Source organism: Ornithorhynchus anatinus, chromosome 3 (assembly GCF_004115215.2).
Source record: "Ornithorhynchus anatinus isolate Pmale09 chromosome 3, mOrnAna1.pri.v4, whole genome shotgun sequence".
In the NCBI taxonomy this organism is placed as follows: domain Eukaryota; kingdom Metazoa; phylum Chordata; class Mammalia; order Monotremata; family Ornithorhynchidae; genus Ornithorhynchus; species Ornithorhynchus anatinus.
This window is the reverse complement of record NC_041730.1, coordinates 122580682-122605491: the sequence shown is the minus strand read 5'-3', so window position 1 is coordinate 122605491 and position 24810 is coordinate 122580682. Positions and strand designations below refer to the sequence as shown.

At 55.0% G+C, this 24810-nt stretch overlaps 1 protein-coding gene across 2 annotated transcripts in view; it reads left to right on the top strand.

Annotated features, from left to right (window-relative positions):
* Positions 1-667: 667 nt before the first annotated feature.
* The window catches only part of ENTPD7 (ectonucleoside triphosphate diphosphohydrolase 7), a 59726-nt gene continuing 35583 nt past the window's right edge, over positions 668-24810 (top strand). The window contains exons 1-3 of one of the 2 annotated variants that reach the window (XM_029060999.2): positions 668-780; positions 5476-5575; positions 8249-8431. In XM_029060999.2, the coding sequence (XP_028916832.1) occupies positions 5568-5575; positions 8249-8431 (191 nt within the window). In that variant the 5' untranslated portion in view covers positions 668-780; positions 5476-5567. Of the gene's footprint in view, positions 781-2246; positions 2289-5475; positions 5576-8248; positions 8432-24810 lie in introns of those variants that run through there. The other variant, XM_029061000.1, reaches the window with a different exon arrangement.

Genomic DNA, 24810 nt, shown 5'->3' with positions numbered 1-24810 from the left:
TTCATTGGCTGCTCAGGCCTGTCGGCCCCGCCCTTCGCCCTTTTCGCTGGCTGATGTGGCCTACAGGCCCCGCCCCTCTGCCCTTTTAATTGGCTGCTCTGGCCCGCGGGCCCCGCCCCTCCCTTTTTATTGGTCCCTCCGGTCTTCAGGCCCCGCCCCTCTCCCTTTTAATTGGCCGCTCCGGCCTGCGGGCCCCGCCCCTCCCTTTTTATTGGTCCCTCAGGTCTTCAGGCCCCCGCCCCTCTCCCTTTTAATTGGCCGCTTCGGCCTGCGGGCCCCGCCCCTCTCCCTTTTAATTGGCCGCTCCGGTCTGCGGGGGGGGCCCCCCTTTATTGGCCACTCCGGTCTGCGGGCCCCGCCCCTCTTCCTTTTTAATTGCCCGCTCTGGCCTGCAGGCCCCGCCCCCTCCTTTCTTCATTGGCCGCTCCGGTCTTCCGGCCCCGCCCCCTCCTTTCCTCATTGGCCGCTCCGGTCTGCCGGCCCCGCCCCCTCCCTTCCTCATTGGCCGCTCGGGTCCTCGGGCCCCGCCCCCGCCGACGTCAACCCGCGGGCGGCCGATTGGCCGTGCCGGAGTCCGGAGCCCCGCCATTGGCCCGTGTCGTTGGCGCTCCGGCCGCCCATTGGCCCGGCCCCGTCTCCTTGGGGACGTGGCGCCGCACCGGGCTGTCGCCTTGCCTCCGCTTCGGCCGCCGCTCCCCTGGCGCCCAGCGCTCTGCGCGGCCTTCGGCTCTCGAAATACTCCGCGCCGCACCCTGTGCTGAGCGCTGCGGCCCCTCCGAGGTAACCCTAAGGATAACGTGGGGATTGGGTGGGCGCTTACTCCGCGCCGAGCCCTGTGCTGAGCGCTGCGGCCCGTCCAAGGGAGTCCTAAGAATAATAATAATCATGCTGGTATTTGTTAAGCGCTTACTCTGGGCAGGACACTGTGCTGAGCGCTGCGGCCCGTCCAAGGGAGTCCTAAGAATAACCATGCTGGTATTTATTAAGCGCTTATTTTGGGCAGGACACTGTGCTGAGCGCTGCGGCCCGTCCAAGGGAGTCCTAAGAATAATCATGCTGGTATTTGTTAAGCGCTTACTCTGGGCAGGACACTGTGCTGAGCGCTGCGGCCCGTCCAAGGGAATCCTAAGAATAATAATCATGATGGTATTTATTAAGCGCTTACTCTGCGCCGAGCACTGTGCTGAGCGCTGCGGCCCGTCCAAGGGAATCCTAATAATAATCATGCTGGTATTTATTAAGCGCTTATTTTGGGCAGGACACTGTGCTGAGCGCTGCGGCCCGTCCAAGGGAGTCCTAATAATAATCATGCTGGTATTTATTAAGCGCTTATTCTGGGCAGGACACTGTGCTGAGCGCTGCGGCCCGTCCAAGGGAGTCCTAAGAATAATAATCATGCTGGTATTTATTAAGCGCTTACTCTGCGCCGAGCACTGTGCTGAGCGCTGCGGCCCGTCCAAGGGAGTCGTAAGAATAGTCATGCTGGTATTTATTAAGCGCTTATTCTGGGCAGGACACTGTGCTGAGCGCTGCGGCCCGTCCAAGGGAGTCCTAAGAATAATCATGCTGGTATTTATTAAGCGCTTATTCTGGGCAGGACACTGTGCTGAGCGCTGCGGCCCGTCCAAGGGAGTCCTAAGAATAATAATCATGCTGGTATTTATTAAGCGCCTACTCCGGGCAGGACACTGTGCTGAGCGCTGCGGCCCGTCCAAGGGAGTCCTAAGAATAACGTGGGGATTGGGTTACCCCGCGCCGAGCACTGTGCTAAGCCCTGCGGTCCACCCAAGGGAATCGTAATAATAATCACGATGGCATTTGTTAAGCGCTGACTCCGGGCCGAGCACTGTGCCGAGCGCTGCGGCCCGTCCGAGGGAATCGTGATCACGATGGTATTCGTTAAGCGCTTACTCCGCGCCGAGCACTGCGCCGAGCGCTGGAGCCGGTAACGACAGTAATGATAACGATGTCGATATCTGCTAAGCGCTTACCCTGTGCCGAGCACTGTGCTGAGCGCCGGAGCCAATAACGACCATAACGATAACGATAATGTCGGTATTTGTTAAGCGCCCACCCTGTGCCGAGCGCCGTTCCAAGCGCCGGGGGCAGATACGGGGCCACCGGGTCGTCCCACGTGGGGCTCCCGGTCTTCATCCCCGTTTTCCAGATGAGGTCACTGAGGCCCGGAGAAGCGAAGTGACTCGCCCACGGTCCCGCGGCCGAGCCGGGATTCGAACCCATGACCTCCGACTCCCGGGCCCGAGCCACCGAGCCACCCTGCTTCTCAGGTAATCGTAATAATGGTGGTGTTTGTCGAGCGCTTTACGGCGTGCAGAGCGTTGCGCTCAGCGCCGGGGCCGATCCGAGGTAATGATGATGACGATGTTGGTGTTGGTTAAGCGGTTCCTACGCGCCGAGCACCGTTCCCGGCGCTTGGGCTCTAATAATAATGGGACCCGTCTCTATCTGTTACCGATTTGTCCGTTCCGCGCGCCCAGCACGGTGCTCGGCGCATAGTGGGCGCCCGACAGATACGGTCGAATGAACGAATAATGAGGTGGGTAGGTCCGAAGCGCCCACCGTGCGCCGAGCCCTGTGCTCAGCGCCGGGGTCGATCCGAGGGAATAGTAATAACGTTGGTATCCGTCGAGCGCCTACGGCGTGCGGAGCGCCGCGCTCGGCGCTTGGAGTCAGATATTAATGTCGGCAGTTCTTGAGCGCTCACTACGCGCCGAGCACCGTGCTCGGCGCCGGAGTCGATCCGAGGAAGCGATGACAACGTCGGTGTCCGTTGGGCGCTCCCTACGTGCAGAGCGCTGTCCTGAGCGCGGAGGTGGATCCGGGGGGGGGGGGGCATCGGGCCGTCCCGCGTGAGGCTCCCGGTCTTCATCCCCGTTCGACAGAGGAGGGGACCGAGGCCCAGAGGAAGGGAAGCGACTCGCCCACGGTCACGCAGCCGGGGATTCGAACCCGTGACCCCCGACTGCCCGGCCCGGGCTCTGGCCACTGAGCCGCGCTGCTTCCGTGCCTCGCCCAAAGTCGCCCAGCTGACGAGCGTCCTCCGCCCTTCCCCTCGGCACTCTGCTCATCTCTCTATAGTATTTATTCCCCTGTTTATTCTGTCCACGAGGCGGCCATCCCCTCCACGCGGTTCGTCGGGACGACGTCGTTTCCGTCCGTCCGTCTCCCCCGATCCGACCGTGAGCCCGTCGTCGGGCGAAGCGACTCGCCCACGGTCACCCAGCTGACGAGGGGCAGAGCCGGGAGTCGAACTCACGACCTCGGACCCCGAAGCCCGGCCTCTTGCCGCCGCGCCGCGCCGCTCCCCTCGATGCGGCGCGACGGGGCCGGTCCCTGCCCGACGGCGACACCCACGGTCGTTCCATCGTATCTGTCGAGCGCTCACTACGGGCCGAGCACTGCGCTAAGCGCCTGGAACGAGCAGTTCGGCCACAGGGAGAGACGGTCCCCGCCCAGTGACGGGCTCGGGGTCCGATCGGGCGGGGGGGGGGACGGACGGCAGAGCTAAACGGGGAGTCGGGCGTCAGTGTCGTCGAGGGAAATAGAACGACGGATGTATATAGATACGTGATTAATGAAATAGAGTAATCAATAATGTAGACGAATATAGACCGAGCGCCGAGGGGAAGGGGAGGGCTCGGTCTGGGAAGGCCTCCCGGAGGAGGTGACCTCTCGGCAGGGCCCCGAAGAGGGGAAGCGATAGCTCCCCCTCATCCGGCCCTTGGAACGGTGCTTCGCGCGGAGTAGGCGCCGAACAAACGCCGCCCCCCCCAGGCGCTTGTAGTGGGGAGGCCGCCCGGCTCGGTGGGAAGAGCCCGGGGCCGGGGAGTCGGGGGGCCGTGGGTTCGAATCCCCGCTTGTCAGCTTCACTCCTCCGGGCCTCGCTGACCTCATCCGGCAAGCCTCGCGCGCGACGACCCGATGGCCTCGTCTCCCCCCCGGCGCTTAGAACGGGGCCGGGCCCCCGGGGGGCGCTTAACGAATACCGACGTCGTCGCCGTTATCGGCCCCCTCCCTTCGGCATCTCCCCGCCTCGCTCCCTTAACGATTCAGTCATTCGGTCGTCTTCGTTGAGCACTCAGCGTGCGCAGGGCGCTGCGCCGAGCGCTTGGGAGGGAGGCTCCGGCGACGGGGACCAGACGATCCCTACCCAACGGAGGGCTCGCGGTATCCGTGGAGCGCTTACCGGGCGCCACGCGCCGTTCTGAGCGCTGGGGCGGAGAGCGGGTCATCGGGTGGTCCCACGTGAGGCTCCCGGGCTTCATCCCCATTTGACAGAGGAGGGAACCGAGGCGCAGAGAGGCGAAGCGACTGGCCCACCGTCACGCAGCCGATAAGCGGCGGACCCGGGGTCGGAACCCACGATCTCCCACCCCGAGCCCGCTGTCGGGTAGGGATCGTCTCTCTCTCTCTCTCTCTCTCCCTGTTGCCGAACTGTACTTCCCAAGCGCTCAGTAGAGCGCGGCTCAGTGGAAAGAGCCCCGGCCTGGGAGTCGGAGGTCACGGGTTCGAACGCCGGCTCCGCCGCTTGTCGGCTGAGGGACCGTGGGCGAGTCGCTTCGCTTCTCTGGGCCTCGGTTCCCTCGTCTGGAAACCCTGAGCCTCACGGGGGGGGCGACCTGATGACCCTGTACCCGCCCCGGCGCTCAGAACGGTGCTCGGCGCATGGTGAGCGCTTAATGGTAATAATAATGATAACGATAATGTCGGTATTTGTCGAGCGCTCACCATGCGCCGAGCACCGTTCTGAGCGCTGGGGGAGACACGGGGTACCAACATGATGATGACCACGTGCCGGGGTGGATACGACCGAATCGGGTTGGACGCGGTCCCTCTCCCACTTGGGGCTCACGGTTCCAATCCCCGTTTTACAGACGGGGTGACCGAGGCACGGAAAAGTAAAGCAGGCTGCCCGAGGTCACGCGGCAGCCAAGCGGCGGAGCCGGGATTAGAACTGGGGGTGGGACGGGAGAGGGGGGAGAAGAGGGTTTAGCTGCGGAGAGGCGAAGGCCGGGGGGGGTAATAATAATAATAATAATAATAATAATGACGTCGGTATTCGTTAAGCGCTCACTATGTGCCGAGCACCGTTCTGAGCGCTGGGGTAGACGCAGGGGAATCGGGTCGTCCCACGTGGGGCTCCCGGTCTTCATCCCCCATTGTACAGATGAGGTCACCGAGGCCCCGAGAAGTGAAGTGACTCGCCCGAAGTCACACAGCCGACAGGTGGCCGGGCCGGGATTCGAACCCGTGAACTCTGACTCCAGAGCCCGGGCTCTTTCCGCTGAGCCACGCTGGGTAGAGGGAGCGGATCCCAGGCGTTCCCCGCGTACGACCGGATTACAGTCCAGAGGGGAAGACGGACGTTAATACGAATGGGGAAGTCCCAGATCCGGACGCGAGCGCGACGGGGCCGAGGGAGGAAGTGGCCAAACCACGCCGCCTGCTTTACAGGTCGCCAAAGCGGGAGATGACAGAGACTCGGAACCCGCTTTCCCTGGGCAGAGTGTAAGAGTGCCAAGTTTCCAGACCTCAGCCGGGTGTCCATGGCCAGGTAAGCGGAGACTCGAGAAGAAGTCCGTCCTTGAAAGCGAGTACGGATAAATAGATGTCGGTCTCGGTTAAGCGCTTGCCGTCGTGCGGGGCGCCGTTCTGAGCGCCGGGGCCGATACGAGGCGATCGGGTTGTCCCACGTGGGGCTCGCCGTTTTAATCCCCGTTTTACAGATGAGGTCACTGAGGCCCGGAGAAGCGAAGCGACTCGCCCGGAGTCGCACAGCCGGCGAGCGGCCGAGCCGGGATTCGAACCCGCGAACTCTGCCTCCCCAGCCCGGGCGCTTTCCACTGTGCCACGCTGCTTCTCTAAGAGTACAACTGATAATAATAATAATAATAACGGTTGAATCTGTTCAGCGCTTCCTCTGTGCAGAGCACCGTTCTAAGCGCTGGGGGAGATACGGGGTCACCGGGTCGTCCCGCGGGAGGCGCGCGGTTAACCCCCCATTTTACGGATGAGGGAACCGAGGCCCAGAGAAGTGAAGTGACGAGTGGCCGAGCGGGGATTCGAACCCGTGACCTCCGCCTCCCCGGCCCGGGCTCTTTCCACCGAGCCCCGCCGCCTCTCGGTAGCCGAGAGCTTTTAAGGTGTGGGCGGTCGTCTGGGGCGCTGTAAATCGCCTCGTCAGATTTATGATCCCAAGCCGTCCGGACTTTGGAACGTCCTGACGTGGCTGGCGGCCGAGTCCAAGATGATTTATTCTGGCGATCGTCCCAGTGAAGGGCTTCTCTATTCTCGCCTCCTCTATTGAGGTGGGTCCACTGTGAACCCGATATCGATCCGCAGGTCGGGTGGGATCGCTTGCCGCGTGCGGGGCACCGTACCGAGCTCTTGGGAGAGGACGGGGGAGCGATGGAAAGAGGACGGTGGAAAGAGCCCGGCCTTGGGAGTCGGAGGTCATGGGTTCAAATCCCGGCTCGGCCGCTTGGCAGCTGGGCGACCGTGGCCGAGTCACTCCGCTTCCCGGCCCCCTCGTCTGTAAAATGGGGATTAAGGCCGTGAGCCCCACCTGGGACAACCCGATGACCCTGTGTCTCCCCCGGCGCTTAGAACAGTGCACCTAGTAAGCGCTTAACAAGTACCAACGTTATTATACATTGCCCGCCTTTACGCAAAGGCCCGGTTGTTGCAGCGACCGTGAACGCGGAGCGATCTGTGCCTCTGTTAGATCTGGAGAGGGAATGGATCTTTGGTGCCGGACGCCCTCTGCAACCCGGCGGGTCTCCCGGGTCTTAAAGGCTGTCAGGGGATTCATCCATGCAGTAGTATTTATCGAGCGCTACTACATGCGGAGCACCGTACGGAGCGCTTGGAATAATGTCGGTATTAAGCGCTATGTGCCGAGCACTGTCCTGAGCGCCGGGGTGGAGACGGGGTCATCAGGTTGTCCCGCGTGAGGCTCCCGGTCTTCATCCCCATTCTCCAGATGAGGGAACTGAGGCGCAGGGAGGTGAAGTGACTCGCCCGCAGTCCCACGGCTGCCGAGTGGCAGAGCCCGGGATCGGAACCCGTGACCTCTGACTCCCAAGCCCCCGGGCTCTTTCCACGGAGCCCCGCTGCTTCTCTGTGGGAGAATCCCAGCCGCTCCGATTCCGGAATCTCGGGTATCGTGAGGCCCTGAGAGATAAGTGACTTCGGGGGGATCTATCGAGGCCTCAACTGTGTGAAGTCACGACTGATTACGGCCGTGGAAATTAAGCCCGGGTCCTTGTTCTACCCCCCAGGCAGCCCCGGTGGATTGTGTTCTTTACCAGGGCCGTTCTGTACGGATTCGTTAATTTAGTTTCCTCTAGAGGAGATTCGAATTAGGCTTTGATAATAATGTAACAACGTTGGTGTCCGCTAAGCGCCTCCTCCGTGCCGAGCGCCGTTCTAAGCGCCGGGGGAGATACGGGGGTCATCGGGTCGTCCCGCGGGAGGCTCGCGGTCAATCCCCATTCGACAGATGAGGTGACCGAGGCGCAGAGAACGCGGTCCCAAGCTGACAGGTGGCCGAGCCGGGAGTCGAACCCCCGACCCCTGACTCCGAAGCCTGGGCTCCTTCCACTGAGCCGCGCTGCTTCTCTTTAATAATAACAATAGTAATAATAACGTCGGTATTTGTTAGGCGCTCACGACGTGCCGAGCCCTGTTCTAAGCGCTGGGGTGGACACGGGGGGAATCGGGTTGTCCCGCGTGGGGCTCCATCCCCATCTTCCGGATGAGGGAACTGAGGCCCAGAGGAGTGAAGTGACTCGCCCACGGTCACACGGCTGCCGCGTGGCGGAGCCGGGATTCGAACCCATGATCTCTGACTCTGACTCCCAGGCCCGGGCTTAGCGCGCATCCCATCACTCAGCGGCTTCTTGCTTCGGTGAGATTTTTGGAGGCTTGAGTGCTAGCTTGCGAGAGGCAGCGTGGCTCGGCGGAACGAGCCCGGGCTTGGGGGGTCCGCGGTCGTGGGTTCGAATCCCGGCCCTGCCACTTGTCAGCGCTGTGACCGGGGGCGAGTCACTTCCCTTCTCTGGGCCTCAGTTCCCTCATCTGTCAAATGGGGATGAAGACCGTGAGCCCCGAGTGGGACAACCTGATTCCCCCGTGCCTACCCCAAGCGCTTAGAACAGTGCTCGGCACGTAGTGAGCGCTTAACGGGTACCGACGTTATCGTTAGCCTGTCCAATTTGTCTTTCAGGATCAGATTCTCCTACGCGTGGCCGGCATCCCGGTGCTGCGCCGTGCCCGCGGTGAGCCCCTTCGCTCGCCAGCGGGTCGCCTGGCTGGGATTCGGCCTCGTAGCTTTTCTGCTGCTGCTCGTCGCCGTCGTGGACCTGTGGCGCTGGGACCCTGCCTCGTCTCAGGACGCGCAGTACGAGAGGTGAGTCACGGAGGCGCCCTAAGTGGCGATCACCGCGCGCTTGGAAGGGAAAAGGCCGAACGGTCCGACACCGGTCGCCCCCGGAGCGGCCGGGCCCCGGGGTCCCCGGGGGAGTATGGGATGTCGGGGACCGGAGGAGTGTCCGAATCGCTAACAGTGTTGGTGTTTGTTAAGCGCTCACTCTGTGCAGGGCACTGTTCTAAGCGGTCGAAGCAGCGGGGCTCCGTGGAAGGAGCCCGGGCTTCGGAGGCAGAGGTCGTGAGTTCGACTCCCGGCTCTGCCGCTCGTCAGCTGCGTGACTGTGGGCCAGTCGCTTCACCGCCCTGGGCCTCGCTTCCCTCATCCGTAAAATAGGGATTAAAAGTGGGTGAGCCCCACGTGGGACGACCCGATGACCCTGCGTCTCCCCCAGCGCTTAGAACGGTGCTCGGCACCTAGCGGGCGCTTTCACAGATACCACCGACGCTGTTATTAAGCGCTGGGGGAGGCACAGGGTCATCGGGTCGTCCCACGTGAGGCTCACGGTTAATCCCCATTTTCCGGACGAGGTCACTGAGGCCCAGAGAAGTTACATGACCACAGTCCCACGGCTGACAGGTGGCCGAGCCGGGAGTCGAACCCATGACCTCTGACTCCGAAGCCCGGGCTCTTGCCACTGAGCCCCGCTGCTGCCCCGGCGGCTGCTGTGGTCGTGGGGAGGGCTCTTTCCATTCATTCATTCAGTCGTATCTATCGAGCGCTTACTATGTGCAGAGCACTGGACTGAGCGCTTGGAATGGACGGGCCGGCAACAGATAGAGCCGGTCCCCGCCCGTCGACGGGCGCACCGCGAAGCAGCGTGGCTCAGTGGAAGGAGCCCGGGCTGGGGAGTCAGAGGTCCCGGGTTCGAATCCCGGCCCTGCCAGCCGTGGGACTGTGGGCAAGTCATTTCAGTTCTCTGGGCCTCAGTTCCCCTCATCTGTAAAATGGGGATGAAGACGGTGACCCTCGCCTGGCACAACCTGATGACCCTGGATCTACCCCAGGGCTTAGAACGGTGCTCTGCACGTAGTAAGCGCTTAACACATGCCAACGTTACTGTCGATTGGGGGAGTCTAATTACAGTCTCATCGATCTCCGTGCAGGCGTCATAGCCTTGGGACAAGGAGCGGTGCCCCCGAACGTGCCTGAAGTGACGAAGATTTTGGCATTCTTTGTTTTAAAAAACCCCAGCTCTGATATTCTCCGAACATGCCCATCGCATGTTTGGGGACCCCTGAAAACACTGTATTAAAATACGTTTAATTTAGGGTGTATTACTTGAAGTGCTACTTGGGAGGCTAAACAAGGAAGGACGTGTAAAATACTGGAAACTTCTCTTTTTACTTGGCCGGTTTTTGACGTAGTAGAGAAACAGCCCGGCCTAGTCGACAGAGCCCGGGCCTGGGAGACGGAAGGTCCTGGTCTCCGATCCCGGCCCCGCCACTCGTCTGCCGCGTGACCTTGAGCGAGTCACTTCTCTGTGCCTCGGTTACCTCATCTGTTAAATAGGAATTAACACATGGACTGTGTCCACGCTGATTGGCTTGCATCTACCCTAGCACTTAGTACGGTGCCTGAAACATAGTAAGCACTTAACAAATACTATATATATTTGGATTGTTTTTCTTTTTCTCCTTTTCTCCCTTTTCCCTTGCTTCCCGCTCCTTTTTCCTTGCTTCGTATCCAGCCCCCCCCTCCTACCCCTTTTCATTTTCAGTGATGTCTGAGTCTTCCGCAGCTGGAAGTGGAGGTGTTGTCAACCAAATGAGGCATTGAACTAATGGGGTCCGATAACGTAACCTGCAAGAAACTGTGGCTCCTTCTCCCTACCTTGGTAATTTTGTTTGTTTCTCCTGGTAGAGGTTCTGAGCCACTTTCCCACCCGGGAAACGCCGTTACCGCTACTGGTCTCCAACGGAATACTATTCATTGAATGCTTTTTTGCGTCTCATGATGTTAAACGCTTTTCAGAGTTCATCTGAAGGATGTAGTCCTTGACTTAACGGAGCTTTCCTACAGAACAAAACCCTGAAACACAACCGAAGCGTTCTCGTAGACGAAACGAAAGAATGCGTTGTGCCGAGCTCATTTAATTTCTTCGAATACATTCTCCATGTTATAGCAGATACTTGCCTCGTAACTCAGGGAGGAGTCCACTGGAGAATTTATCTTAAAACGCATCGTTCTCCACGCCAAGTTTACTCGTCTCATTCGAAGCCCGAGATATTTTGTACTTTTCCGTGTGTTCTTTTTAGCGCATTTGGGTACCTGTCTACTCGTCTATCTTACAGTCATCGTTAACGGACTCAATTCCATTAGTATGGTATTCATTCATTCGGTAGTATTTATTGAGCGCTTACTATGTGCAGAGCACCGTACTAAGCGCTTGGGACGAACAAGTCGGCAACGGATAGAGACGGTCCCTGCCGTCTGACGGGCTCACGGTCTGATCGGGGGAGACGGACGGACGAGAACGATGGCGATAGATAGAGTCGAGGGGAAGAACATCTCGTAAAAACGATGGCGACTAAATAGAATCGAGGCGATGTGCATGTATCCTTCCCACACTGACATGTTCGTTGATTGCAGTGGCTGTGTATTTTCGGATTAGATTCTCGCTCCCACAGCCTTCTTCAAAAGTTTCCATTGAGAGAAGCCCTTTGGAAATCACGTCTCCTCCAGGAGGCCTTCCCTGATTAAATTCTCACCCACCCCCGCCCCGTTCTCCCACTCCTACTCTTCTACATCACTTAAATGCCTATATTTAAACTCTGTTCCTTTCCCCTTAACGGGTATTTATTTTAGGGCCTCTCATAGATTTCAACTCTGTTGCTTTCCCCTTAACTGGTATTTATTTTAGGGCCTCCATCCTCCGCTGTCTCCCCCGATCAGGCCGTGAGCCCGTCAGACGGCAGGGACCGTCTCTATCTGTTGCCGACTTGTTCATTCCTGGCGCTTAGTACAGTGCCCTGCACATAGTAAGCGCTCAATAAATCCTGTTGAATGAATGAATAAACTGTAAGCTCCTCGAGGGCAGGTTTGGTATGAATTAACACCTCTGTTGTCCTCTCCCAAGTGCCTAGTACAGTCCTCTATGTAGGGCAGGCGCTCAGGAATTACTATTGATTGACTTATTGTTGCACTTCACGGTGACCTTTTGGAGAAGCAGCGTGGCTCAGTGGAAGGAGCCCGGGCTTTGGAGTCACAGGTCATGGGTTCGGATCCCGGCTCGGCCACTTGTCGGCTGTGGGACTGTGGGCGTCATGTCACTCCTCTGGGCCTCAGTGACCTCATCTGTAAAATGGGGGTGAAGACGGTGAGCCCCACATGGGACAACCTGATTCCCCTGTGTCTACCCCAGCGCTTAGAACAGTGCTCCCGCACGTAGTAAGCGCTTAGCAGATACCAACATTATTATCATTATTCTGCTGTCGTGTGCCTTCCCCCACCCCAGACCGAACCTCTGGATCCAGGATCAGTCTCCTTTTCTTCTCTCCAGGTGATAAAAGGTTAGAAAAGGGTTTACTCCCTCCCCGTTCGAATCCACCAGACTGTAGCTCTCCCCATCTCCAAAGCCCTACTGAAATTCCACCTCTCCTAGGAGATATTCCCTAACTAATTTTCTTTTCCCCCAGATCAAATCTTCCCCAGAAACGCCCGGCACTTAGGTGGTTCGTTAAATGCTTACCGTGTGTCAGGCGCTGTACTTAGCGCTGGAGGAGATGCCAGTTAATCTGGTTGGACCCAGTCCCCCGTCCCACTCGGGGCTCCAGATCTCAGCGAGAGGAAGAATAGGTGTCGAACCCCCATTTTACAGGTGAGGAAACTGAGGCCCAGAGAAGTGACATCACACAGCAGGCAAATGGTGGAGCCAGGATTGAGACCCGGGCCCCGTGACTCCAGGCCCTGGGCTCTTACCACTGGGCCATGCGGTTTCTCTAGAATCGGCCCTCAGTGACCTTTAAGACGCATTCATTCATTTAATTGTGTTTACTGCGGGCTTACCGGGTGCAAAACATTGTACTAAGCACTTGGGAGAGGACAGTATAGCAAACAGACACATTCCCTGCTCATAATAATAATGATGGCATTTATTATTCATTCATTCAGTAGTATTTATTGAGCGCTTACGATGTGCAGAGCGCTGTACTCAGCGCTTGGAGTGTGCCCTTGGGCCACGGAGACGATCCCTGCCCGTCGACGGGCTTGCGGTCTAATCGTGCTTACCGTGTGCAAAGCACTGTTCTGAGCGCTGGGGAGGGGTGCAGAGTGATCAGGTTGTCCCACGAGGGGCTCACGGTCTTCATCCCCATTTGACAGATGAGGTCACTGAGGCCCAGAGAAGTGAAGTGACTCGCCCGCCGTCACCCAGCTGACAAGTGGCAGAGCTGGGATTGGAACCCGTGACCTCTGACTCCTAAGCCCGGGCTCTTTCCACTGAGCCACGCTGCTTCCCAGCTCATAGCGAGCTTACAGTCGAGAGGGAGAGACACAGACAGTAATTGAAAGAAATAAATAGCGGCTCCAGTCCAGGTTTTTAGACCGAGAGAAAGAAACCCTCCCCCTCACCCGCCGCCCTTCTGTATTTGTGTGCAAGGGAAGAGAGACAACCCCACTCTGATCTTGGAAAAGGGGACCCCCACGCCGCACTTGGACGAGCGAAGGGGGCCCTGGCCTGATGACCTTGTATCATCTCCCCCGGCGCTTAGAACAGTGCTCTGCACATAGTAAGCGCTTAACAGATACCAACATCATCATCATTAGTGAGCAGCGGGGCACGATGCGATGATGGGTCAGTCGCTTGACCACATGGATTTGTGTCAGTTCTCCACCTATTTAGCCAGACCCTGAGAAGCAGCTCGGCCTAGCGGAAAGAGCATGGGTCCGGAGGTCAGAAGGACCCGGGTTCACCCCACGCATCCGATCCGTCGCCAACACCTGCCGATCTCACTCCACAATATCGCCAAGATCCTCCCTTTCCTCTCCATCCGAACGACTAACGTGCTGGTGCCCAGGCTCTCATCATATCCCGGCTGGATTACGGTGTCCGCCTTCTCTCCGATCTCCCTTCCTCCTCTCTCGCCCCGCTCCGGTCTATCCTTCACTCCGCCGCCCGGCTCATCTTCCCCGCAGAAACGCTCTGGGCCCGTCACTCCCCTTCTCAAACACCTCCAGGGGTTGCCCATCGACCTCCGCTCCAAACAGAAACTCCTCACTCTGGGCTTCGAGGCCGTCCGTCCCCTCGGCCCCTCCTACCTCTCCTCCCTTCTCTCTTTCCACCGCCCACCCCGCACGCTCCGCCCCTCCGCCGCCCACCTCCTCGCCGTCCCCCGTTCTCCCCTATCCCCCCCCCCCCGTCGACCCCCCGGGCCGCGTCCTCCCGCGGTCCCGGAACGGCCTCCCTCCTCACCTCCGCCAAACTGACTCTCTTCCCCTCTTCCGAGCCCTACTGAGAGCTCACCTCCTCCGGGAGGCCTTCCCACACTGAGCCCTCCCTTTCCCTCTGCTCCCCCTCATCCCCCCCACCCTCAGCACTGTGCTCATTTCTATATATTATTCATTCCCCTATTTGTTAATGAGGTGTTTATCTCCTTGATTCTATTTATCTTGATGATGTTGTCTTGTTTTGTTTCGCTTTGCTTTGCTCTCTGTCTCCCCTGTTTAGACTGTCACTGGGCAGGGATCGTCTCTACCTGTTGCCGAATTGTACAGTTCAAGCGCTTAGTCCAGTGCTCTGCGCTCAGTAAGTGCTCAATAAACACGGTCGAATGGATGAACGAATCCCAGTTCTCCCACTTTGGCTGCTGTGACACCTTGCTCTGTGCCTCAGTTACTTCGTCTGTAAAATGGGGATTAAGACTGTGAGCCCCATGTGGGTCAGGAACTGTGTCCAACCTGATTAACCTGTATCTACCCCAGTGCTTAGTATAGTGCCTGGCACATAGTAAACCCTTAAAATACCATAAAACCAACCTGTGGACAAAATTAGGGAACATTCATCTGACAGCAGGAGTCTGTTCGAATGCAGTAGAATAATAATGATGATAATGTTGGTATTTGTTAAGCGCTTCCTATGTGCAGAGCACCGTTCTAAGCGCTGGGGTGGACACGGGGCAATCGGATCGTCCCCCGTGGGGCTCACAGTCTTGATCCCCATTTTACAGATGAGGGAACTGAGGCCCAGAGAAGCGAAGTGACTCGCCCACAGTCACCCAGCTGACAAGTGGCCGAGCCGGGATTCGAACTCATGACCTCCGACTCCAAAGCCCGGGCTCTTTCCACTGAGCCACGCTGCTTGGTGACCGAAGAAATGGTGACGTGCAACGTCGTAGTGCTGTTATAGTGCTAATTTTTCTTAGTGGATATGAACACCACTGCCCAAACACCACTCTGGCGTTCTAGAAAAACTGGACGTACTTCGCTTTCCGCCTAACTGTAGTTAATATTGGTTGTCTTCCGAGGTGGTAAACTCTCTGAGGGCGAGGTTCACATCTTTCCCCCGTGTTGTTCTCTCCCAAGCTCTGGATGCAGTGCTCGGCCTTCAGGAAGTGCTATTTATTAATTCCTAATGTCAACTCTGTAGAAGGACATTATGAACTGCGTTGTCGGGCAGTTTCCCAGCAGTCCGGTGCTAAAGAGCTCACCGCCTCCAAGAGGCCTTCCCAGACTGAGCTTCCCCTTTTCCCTCTCTGCCCCCCCCTTCACCTCCCCTCAGCTAAGCCCCCTTTTCCCTCCCTCTCCCTCTGCTCCTCCCCCTCTCCCTTCCCCTCCCCTCAGCACTGTGCTCGTCCGCTCATTTGTATATATTTTTATTAATAATAATAATAATGTTGGCATTTGTTAAGCGCTTACTATGTGCCGAGCACTGTTCTAAGCGCTGGGGTAGACACAGGGGAATCAGGTTGTCCCACGTGGGGCTCACAGTCTTAATCCCCATTTTACAGATGAGGGAACTGAGGCACAGAGAAGTTAAGTGACTTGCCCACAGTCACACAGCTGACAAGTGGCAGAGCTGGGATTCGAACTCATGAGCCCTGACTCCAAAGCCCGTGCTCTTTCCACTGAGCCACGCTGCTTCTCTAGATGTGCATCCCCTTGATTCTATTTATTGCTATTGTTTTCGTCTGTCTCCCCCCATTAGACCGTAAGCCCGTCAGTGGGCCGGGACCGTCTCTATCTGTTACCGATTTCAAGCGCTTAGTACGGTGCTCGGCACGCAGCAGGCGCTCACTAAACAGTGTTGAAATACTATTGAATGAATGCATGTGGCGTTGTTGGAGGTTGAACTTCACCGTGCCTTTAAAACACCTGTTCCGTGCGCTCTCTCTCTCTCCTCACCTGGATCTCGTTTCAGCTTGCCAAATGGTAAAGGTCGTAGCTGGGAACTAGGTTCAATCCCTTCTTCACTTGTCCTACCTAGCCATAGTTAAGACGGGTAATTATGGTATTTGTTAAGCGCTTACTATGTGCAGAGCACTCTTCTAAGCACCGGGGTAGACACTGGGTAATAATAATAATATCGGTATTTGTTAAGCGCTTACTCTGTGCAGAGGACTGTTCTAAGCGCTGGGGGAGATACGGGGTCATCAGGTCGTCCCACGTGAGGCTCACGGTCTTCATCCCCGTTTTCCAGACGAGGGAACCGAGGCCCAGAGAAGTGAAGCGACTCGCCCCCAGGCACCCAGCCGCCAGGTGGCAGAGCCGGGAGTCGAACCCATGACCTCCGCAGACGAGTGGCGGAGCCGGGATTAGAACCCACGCCCTCCGACTCCCAAGCCCGGGCTCTTTCCGCTGAGCCGCGCTGCTTCCGTTGTGTGAGATGAGCTTGTGTTTCTGGACCTTGTTATTTTTAGGGAGTGCCGGCTGGGGCGAAGTGTGGCTCTTCGGCAGTACCGATCACTGAAACCTAGCGAAGGCCGATCTCCTCCGGGAAGCCTTCCCTAAACCCTCCTTTCCTTCCACTCCCTTGTGCGGCTCCCTGTCTCTGTTCCCTTCGTCCATCCCCTCCTCCCAGCCCCGCGGCGTTTAGGGACCTATCTGTAATTTCATTTATATTCATTTATATATTACGGCCCCCGCTAGACTCGGGGAACGAGTCTGTTATACTGTCCTGTTGTTCTCTCCCAAGTACTTCTTATAGTGTCCTGCACAGTAGGTGCTCCGTAAATACGATTGACTAACTGAAACTACCTCAGAACAAGTTCCCGAACTCGCCACCGTGTCATCTTGGTTGAGTCTGTTATCTTCTCTGTGCCTCAGTTTTCTCATCTGCAGAATGGGGATTCAGTACCCGTTCTCCCTCCTATTTAGACAGTGAGCCCCATGGTTGGGGGGAGGGGGGGGGTCCCGATTACCAGTGCTAAGCCCAGTGGCTCAGTGGAAAGAGCCCGGGCTTGGGAGTCAGAGATCATGGGTTCGAATCCCGGCTCTGCCCCTTGGCAGCTGGGTGACTGTGGGCGAGTCGCTCAACTTCTCTGGGCCTCGGTGACCTCATCTGTGAAATGGGGATTAACGGTGAGCCTCACACGCGGCAACCTGATTCCCCTGTATCTCCCCCAGCGCTTAGACCAGTGCTGTGCACATAGGAAGCACTTAACAAGTACCAACATTATTATTAGGACAGTGTTTGGTGCATAGTAAGCATACTGCGGTTATCATCATCATTATTGTTAGCGGTGCATAGTGAGCGCTTAACAAATACTGCGGTTATTATTATTATTGTCACTGGTGCATAGTAAGCGCTAAACAAATACTGCGGTTATTATTATTATTATTATTATTGTTACCACACCTTTGTAGACCTTCCTTTGGATCTGAAACTCAGTGGTCTATTGTAGCCGCGTAAGGTTTTCGTAAAGAAAGGCCAAAAGGCTCCCCAGCCTTCTTCATTTGGTTTACCACTCTGAATGGAGGCATTTGCTACGTAGTGTTCTTGAGGGACAACCTCCAGTTCGGTATTGCTGATGGAAATCTGGCAAGCTGAAGGTCTTCTTGCAGGTCTGTACCTAATCCGGCGAGAGAAGCAGCGCGGCTCAGTGGCAAGAGCCCGGCCTCGGGAGTCAGAGGTCGTGGGTTCGAATCCCCGCTCTGCCCCTTGTCAGCTGTGTGACGGTGGGCAAGTCACTTCTCTGTACCTCAGTTACCTCATCTGTAAAATGGGGATTAAGACTGGGAGCCTCACCTGATTACCCCCGTACCTCCCCCAGCGCCTAGGACAGTGCTCTGCACATAGTAAGTGCTCAACAAATACCAACATTATTAGTGTTGTTAACCCCATCATCTTCAGGCTTATTGTCAGTCTCCAACACTTTCGTAATATGTGTCTTTCACTTCACAGTAATGTATTTATTGAGCGACCAGGGGGCGCGTCGCACTGTAAGAAACACTTGGAAAAGTACGGCGGAGGTACAAGGCCCATTAATAATAATAATAATGTTGGCATTTGTTAAGCGCTTACTATGTGCCGAGCACTGTTCTAAGCGCTGGGGTAGACACAGGGGAATCAGGTGGTCCCACGTGGGGCTCACCGTCTTCATCGCCATTTTACAGATGAGGGAACTGAGGCCCGCAGAAGTGAAGTGACTCGCCCACAGTCACACAGCTGACAAGTGGCAGAGCTGGGATTCGAACTCATGACCTCTGACTCCAAAGCCCGGGCTCTTCCCACTGAGCCACGCTGCTTCTCCCGCCCGCAAGGATCTTACCCTCTATTGAATACTCCTTTTTAGGGAGGACCCTGTTAGGACGTTAGGTAGCGTTCCTTTGACAAGGCCATCCGCCCAGCTAGACGCACGGGCTGGGGAGTCAGAGGTCATGAGTTCGAATCCCGGCTCTGCCCCTTGGCAGCTGGGCGACTGTGGGCGAGTCACTTCACTTCTCCGGGCCTCAGTTCCCTCATCTGTAAAATGGGAATTAACTGTGAGCCTCACGTGGGACAACCTGATGACCTTGTATCTACCCCAGCGCTTAGAACAGTGCCCGGCACATAGTAAGCGCTTAACAGATACCCACATTATTATCATGAAGATGAGGTGGAAGAAGTGGTCGAGGAAATGAGTGAGGGGCAGCGTCTGCCGAGGGGTGCGTTTTATAACGTGAGTTTTCCTTCCCCGTGGGATCGGTCAAGCCCGAAACCCCTGCGAGGACCCCCTCACCCACCAGTCAGCCCCGACACTCCAGACCGGTAGGAAGTTACCGCTACGGCGTGGCTCAGTGGAAAGAGCCCGGGCTTGGGAGGCCGAGGTCGTGGGTTCGAATCTCGCTCTGCCACCTGTCAGCTGGGTGACTGCGGGCAAGTCACTTAATAATGATAATAATAATAATGTTGGTATTTGTTAAGCGCTTACTATGTGCCGAGCACTGTTCTAAGCGCTGGGGTAGACACAGGGGAATCAGGTTGTCCCACGTGGGGCTCACGGTCTTAATCCCCATTTTACAGATGAGGGAACTGAGGCACAGAGAAGTGAAGTGACTCGCCCAAAGTCACACAGCTGACAAGTGGCCGAGCCGGGATTCGAACCCATGGACTCTGACTCCAAAGCCCGTGCTCCTTCCACTGAGCCACGCACTTCACTTCTCTGGGCCTCAATTACACCTCATCTGTAAAATGGGGATGAAGACCGGGAGCCTCACATGGGATAACCTGATTCCCCTCCCCAGCGCTTAGAACAGTGCTCTGCACATAGTAAGCGCTTAACAAATATCAACATTATTAATATATGGGGTTCCGTAAGGTGTCCTGGCCACCCGGTGAGTCTCGTGGTTAGGTTACTATTATTATTGCAGTTTTTGTTAAGTGCTTATTCTGTTCCAAGCACTGTACTAAGCGCTGGGGAAATGATAATAATCGTGGTATAATAATAATGATGGTATTTGTTAAGCACTTACTGTGTGCCAGACACTGTAGTAGGTGCTGGGATGGATACAAGCAAATCAAGTTGGATACAGTCCCCATCCCATGTGAGGCTCCCAGTCTCAATCCCCGTTTTACAGATAATAACGTTAATAATAATGTTGGTATTTGTTAAGTGCTTATATGTGCAAAGCACTGTTCTAAGCACTGGGGGGATACAAGGTGATCAGGTTGTCCCTCATGGGGCTCAAAGTCTTCATCCCCATTTTACAGATGAGGTCACTGAGGCCCAGAGAAGCTAAGTGACCTGCCCAAAGTCACACAGCTGCCAAGTGGCGGGGCCGGGATTAGAACCCATGACCTCTGACTCCCCAGCCCGGGCTCTTTCCACCGAGCCACGCTGCTTCTCTATGAGGTAACTGAGGTCCAGAGGTCACACAGCAGATAAGTGGTGGAATCAGGATTAGAACCCCTGACCTTTGGATTCCCAGGCCCTGCTGTATCCGCCACGTGATGCTAGCGCTTACTATGGGCTAGGCGCTGTACTGAGTGCTGGGGAAATGATAATAATTGTAGTATTCGATAAGCACTTATTATATAGGCCTGCCACTCAGCGCCGGAGTAATAATAATAATTGTGGCGTTTAAGTGCTTACTGTGTGTCAGGCACTATACTGAGCGCTGCGGTAGATACAAGCTTTTCAGGTTGGACGTAGTCCATGTCGCACATGGGGCTCACATTCTTCATCCCCATTTTTACAGATGAGGTCAGTGAGGCCCAGAGGAAGTGAAATGACTTGCCCAAGGTCACACAGCAGACACCTGGTAGTGCTGGAATTAGAACCCGGGTCCTTCCGACTCCCAGACCCGTGGTGCTCCGTTCATTCATTCAATGGTATTTATTGAGCGCTTGCTATGTGCAGAGCACTGTACTGAGCGCTTGGAATGGACAAGTCGGTGACAGATAGGGACGGTCCCTGCCTCCGACGGGTTTACGGTCTGATCGGGGGAGACGGACGGACGAGAACGACGGCGGTGAATAGAATCGAGGGGATGAACATCTCATTAAAACAATAACAAATAAATAGAATCAAGGATGGTGATAGTAGTTTTGTTTGTTAAGCGCTTATTATATGCCAAGCATTCTGCCAAGTGCTGGGATGGATCCAATCTAATCGGGTTGGACACCGTTCCTCTCCCACGTGGGGCTCACAGTCTTCATCCCCATTTTCCAGATGAAGTAACTGAGGCCCAGAGGAAGTGAAATGACTTACCCAAGGTCACCGGCATTAGAACTCGGGTCCTTCTGACTCCCAGGCCCGGGCTCTACCCATTAAGCCTTGCCGCTTCTCCACTGAGCCGCACTGTGCCGAACAACTCTTCAAGGGAATGATCCATGCAGGAGACCAGAGCCTGGTCCTATTACTTCAGGACCAATTCGTGGATTTAACCCCTCCCTGTCTTCCTCCGGCCTGTAAATTATCATTATTATCATAAATAATAATACTACTACTAATACTTGTGGTATTGGTAAAGTGCTTACTATTTGCCAGGCTCTGTACTAGGCACTGAGGGTGGGGGAATACAAGCCGATCGGGTTCATTCATTCAGTCGTATTTATTGAGCGCTTACTGTGTGCAGAGCACTGTACTGAGCGCTTGGAACGCACAATGCGGCAACAGATAGAGACCATCCCCGCCCAACGACGGGCTCGCGGTCTGAAAGGGGGAGACAGACAGCAACACAAAACAAGTAGGCAAGGGGTGGTACAGGACGAGTTACAGTCTCCTAGTAAGCGCTTAACAAGTACCATTATTATCATTATTATTATTATTAACTATGAACAAATCCTTATACTCCATTGCCTTTTCTATCTGTAATGTATTTTAAAATCTTTCCCCCCACCAGACTGTAAAGTTCCTGAGGGTGGGGAATCAAGCATTGCAACTATAATGTATTTAAGTGTTCCAAGTGCTTAGTACAGTGATAATAATGTTGGTATTTGTTAAGCGCTTACTATGTGCAAAGCACTGTTCTAAGCGCTGGGGTAGACACGGGGGAATCGGGTTGTCCCACGTGGGGCTCCCGGTCTTCATCCCCATTTTACAGATGAGGGAACTGAGGCCCAGAGAAGTGAAGTGACTCGCCCACAGTCACCCAGCTGACGAGTGGCAGAGCTGGGATTCGAACTCACGATCTCTGACTCCCAAGCCCGGGCTCTTTCCACTGAGCCACGCTGCCTCTCTACTGAGCCACGCTGCCTCTGCACACGGTAAGCGCTTAAAAAATACCATCGCTTGTTTGATTTGATCCAGTGGCAAGACAAGATCACGGACAGCGAAGCTCTAGAATGGAGCTACTGAAGCCGTTGTCACCCAAACGCGAGCTATGCCGGGCGGACCACGTGAGGAGAGAAGCAGCGTGGCTCGGTGGAACGAGCGCGAGCTTGGGAGTCAGAGGTCACGGGTTCTAATCCCGGCTCCGCCACCCGTCAGCCGTGTGACTTTGGGCAAATCACTTAACTTCTCTGTGCCTCAGTTACCTCATCTGGAAAATGGGGATCAAAACCGTGAGGCCCACGTGGGACGTCCTGATCCCGCCAGCGTTTAGAACGGTGCTTTGCCCGTAGTAAGCGCTTAAATACCACAATTTATTTATGTTATCGGTTTTATTTTGAGTGACAGCAAGCAGCCGCTTCATGGGGAGCTGAAATTGGGAAACCAAAGTGAAGAGGGACGAGGTAGTGTGTTTTAAGGACTCTGTAAAACAAGGTCTTGGGTGATGTTGCATCCCAGCTGAAAACTGGGAATCGGTTGCCGAGGACCGACCTGCCCACCTCACTTCCGCCAAGAAGGAAGCGGTTGGCTTCGAGCAAAAGCTTCGCGTGGAAAAAGACCGGGGGACAAAAGAGAAAACAGCGGTAGATGCTGCGAACGTTAACGGCCAACAGCGTGACAAAGGGACAACCTTTCCGTGTGCACGGTGTGGCCGGAACCGTGTTCCCACATTGGCCTTTTCAACTTCCCCCGCCCCCGCCCCCCCGGACACACAGAGACTTCATTGTCAGTGATATCTTCTTTCAATACGAAGTCGTAATTAGTCATGGAACTATAAGTTAAAGTTACGTAGTGTTATCAAACCTCGACGGCAGCCTCTGCCCTTCCAGGTCAAAGGAAACCTTTCGTCGGAGCAGCAGAATGAATTCAGGCCCCGATCTGAGACGCCTTAAAAACAAGTTGGGATCGGTGTGGCCTGGGGGAGGGAACCTGGGGACCGGAGGACCTGGGTTCTAATCCCGGCTCTACCACGTGCCCGCTGGGTGACCTTGGGCAAGTCGCGTAACTTGTCTGCGCCTCAGTTTCCTCGTCTGTAAATGGGTGATTCGATACTCTGTCTCTTACTTAGACTGTGAGCCCTGTGCAGCACTGGATTATCTTGTATCGACCTCAGGGCTTATAGCTTAGTCCTTGGCATATAGTAAACGCTTAACAGATACCACAGTTATTATTATATTATCAGGATGAGCTGGATTTTATTTAAAGAAAATGTCCCGTTGACCTGAAGATGATTGGGTCCTTTCGTTTCTTCCGTGGCCACCGAATGCTCTCCTTAAAGGAACACGGGAAGGAAACGTGGTAAAAATGAGGAGAGAGTCGAGAGCCACAGGTAGGCAAGGAAGGTTCTAAGATGGGCCCAGGCCAGATATTGTGAAGATGAGCTCCAGCCCCTACTTTGGTGATCCTTCTGAGATCTGGATAAAATCACTTCTGGTGATCTGATAATAAGAATAATTGTGGTATTTGTTAAGTGCTTCGTATGTGCCAGGCCCTAGACTAAGCGCTGGGGTGGATACAGACGAATCGGGTCGGCCGCAGTCCCGTGGGGCTCACGGTCTCAATCCCCATTTTACAGATAAAGTAACTGAGGCCCAGAGAGGCTAAGTGACTTGCCCGAGGTCACGCAGCCGACAATAATAATGTCGGTATTTGTTAAGCGCTATGTGCCGAGCACTGTTCTGACCGCTGGGGGAGATACGGGGTAATCAGGTCGTCCCACGTGAGGCTCCCAGTCTTCATCCCCATTTTACAGATGAGGGAACTGAGGCACGGAGAAGTGAAGTGACTTGCCCACAGTCATACGGCAGACAAGTGGCGGAGCAGGGATTAGAACCCATGACCTTCTGACCTCCAGGCCTGTGCTCTATCCACTGTGCCCTGCTGCTTCTCTGGATTTGATGTTTATTAAATGTTTAATGTTTATTAGGTATTCATAAAGTGTCAGGTGGTAATACACAACATTGTTTGTGCTCAAGGGAACTTATATACTGTCCTCCACCAGTCTTTCCCACCGGTGTAGAAATAAAAGAAGCGGCGTGGCTTCATGGAAAGACCCCAGGCTTGGGAGTCAGAGGTCGTGGGTTCTAATCCCAGCTCTGCCACTTATCAGCTGTGTGACTTTGGGCAAGTCACTTCACTTCTCTGTGCCTCATTTACCTCATTTGTAAAATGGGGATTAAGACTGCGAGTAGTGGCTAGAGCAAGGTCATAGGTTCTCTTTCCGACTCTGCCACTTGTCTGCTCTGTGACCTTGGTGTGTGACCTTGGGCAAGTCACTTCACTTCTCTGTGCCTCAGTTACCTCATCTGTAAAATGGGGATGAAGACTGTGAGCCCTACGTGGGACAACCTGATTCCCCTGTGTCTACCCCAGCGCTTAGAACAGTGCTCGGCACATAGTAAGCGCTTAACAAATACCAACATTATTATTATTATTATTATTATTATTAAGTCACTTCACTTCTCTGGGCCTCAGTTACCTCATCTGTAAAATGGGGATTGAGACTGTGAGCCCAATGTGGGACAGGGACGGTGTCCAACCTTATTTGTTTGTATCCACCCCAGTACTTAGTACAGTGCCTGATGCATAGTAAGTGCTTAATAAATGCCGTAATTATTTGAATTGTATATTCCAGGCACTTAGTACAGTGCTCTGCGCACAGTAAGTGCTCTACAAATATGATTGAATGAACGTGGTAAGCACTTAACAAATATCCATGCTTATTATTATTATTATTATTTTAGAAACAGCGTGGCTCAGTGGAAGAGCACGGGCTTGGGAATCAGAGGACGTGGGTTCTAATCCCGGCTCTGCCACTTACCTGCTATGTGATCTTGGGCAAGCCGCTTAACTTCTCTGTGCCTCAGTTACCTCATCTGTAAAATGGGGGTTAAGACTGTGAGCCCCACGTGGGACAACCTGATTACCTACGCCAAGGCTTAGAACAGTGCTTGGCACATAGTAAGCGCTTCACAAATACCATAATTGTTATTATCATCTTCAAAAATTAGGAGAGCAGCATTCTCTCTCGTGTGTATATATGTACAATGTGTAATATGTGTGAATATATATAATGTGTAAACACATGTATATGTAATGTTCGTTTATATATAATGTATACATATATAATTAGTAATAATTGTATTTGTTAAGTGCTTATTATATTCCAGG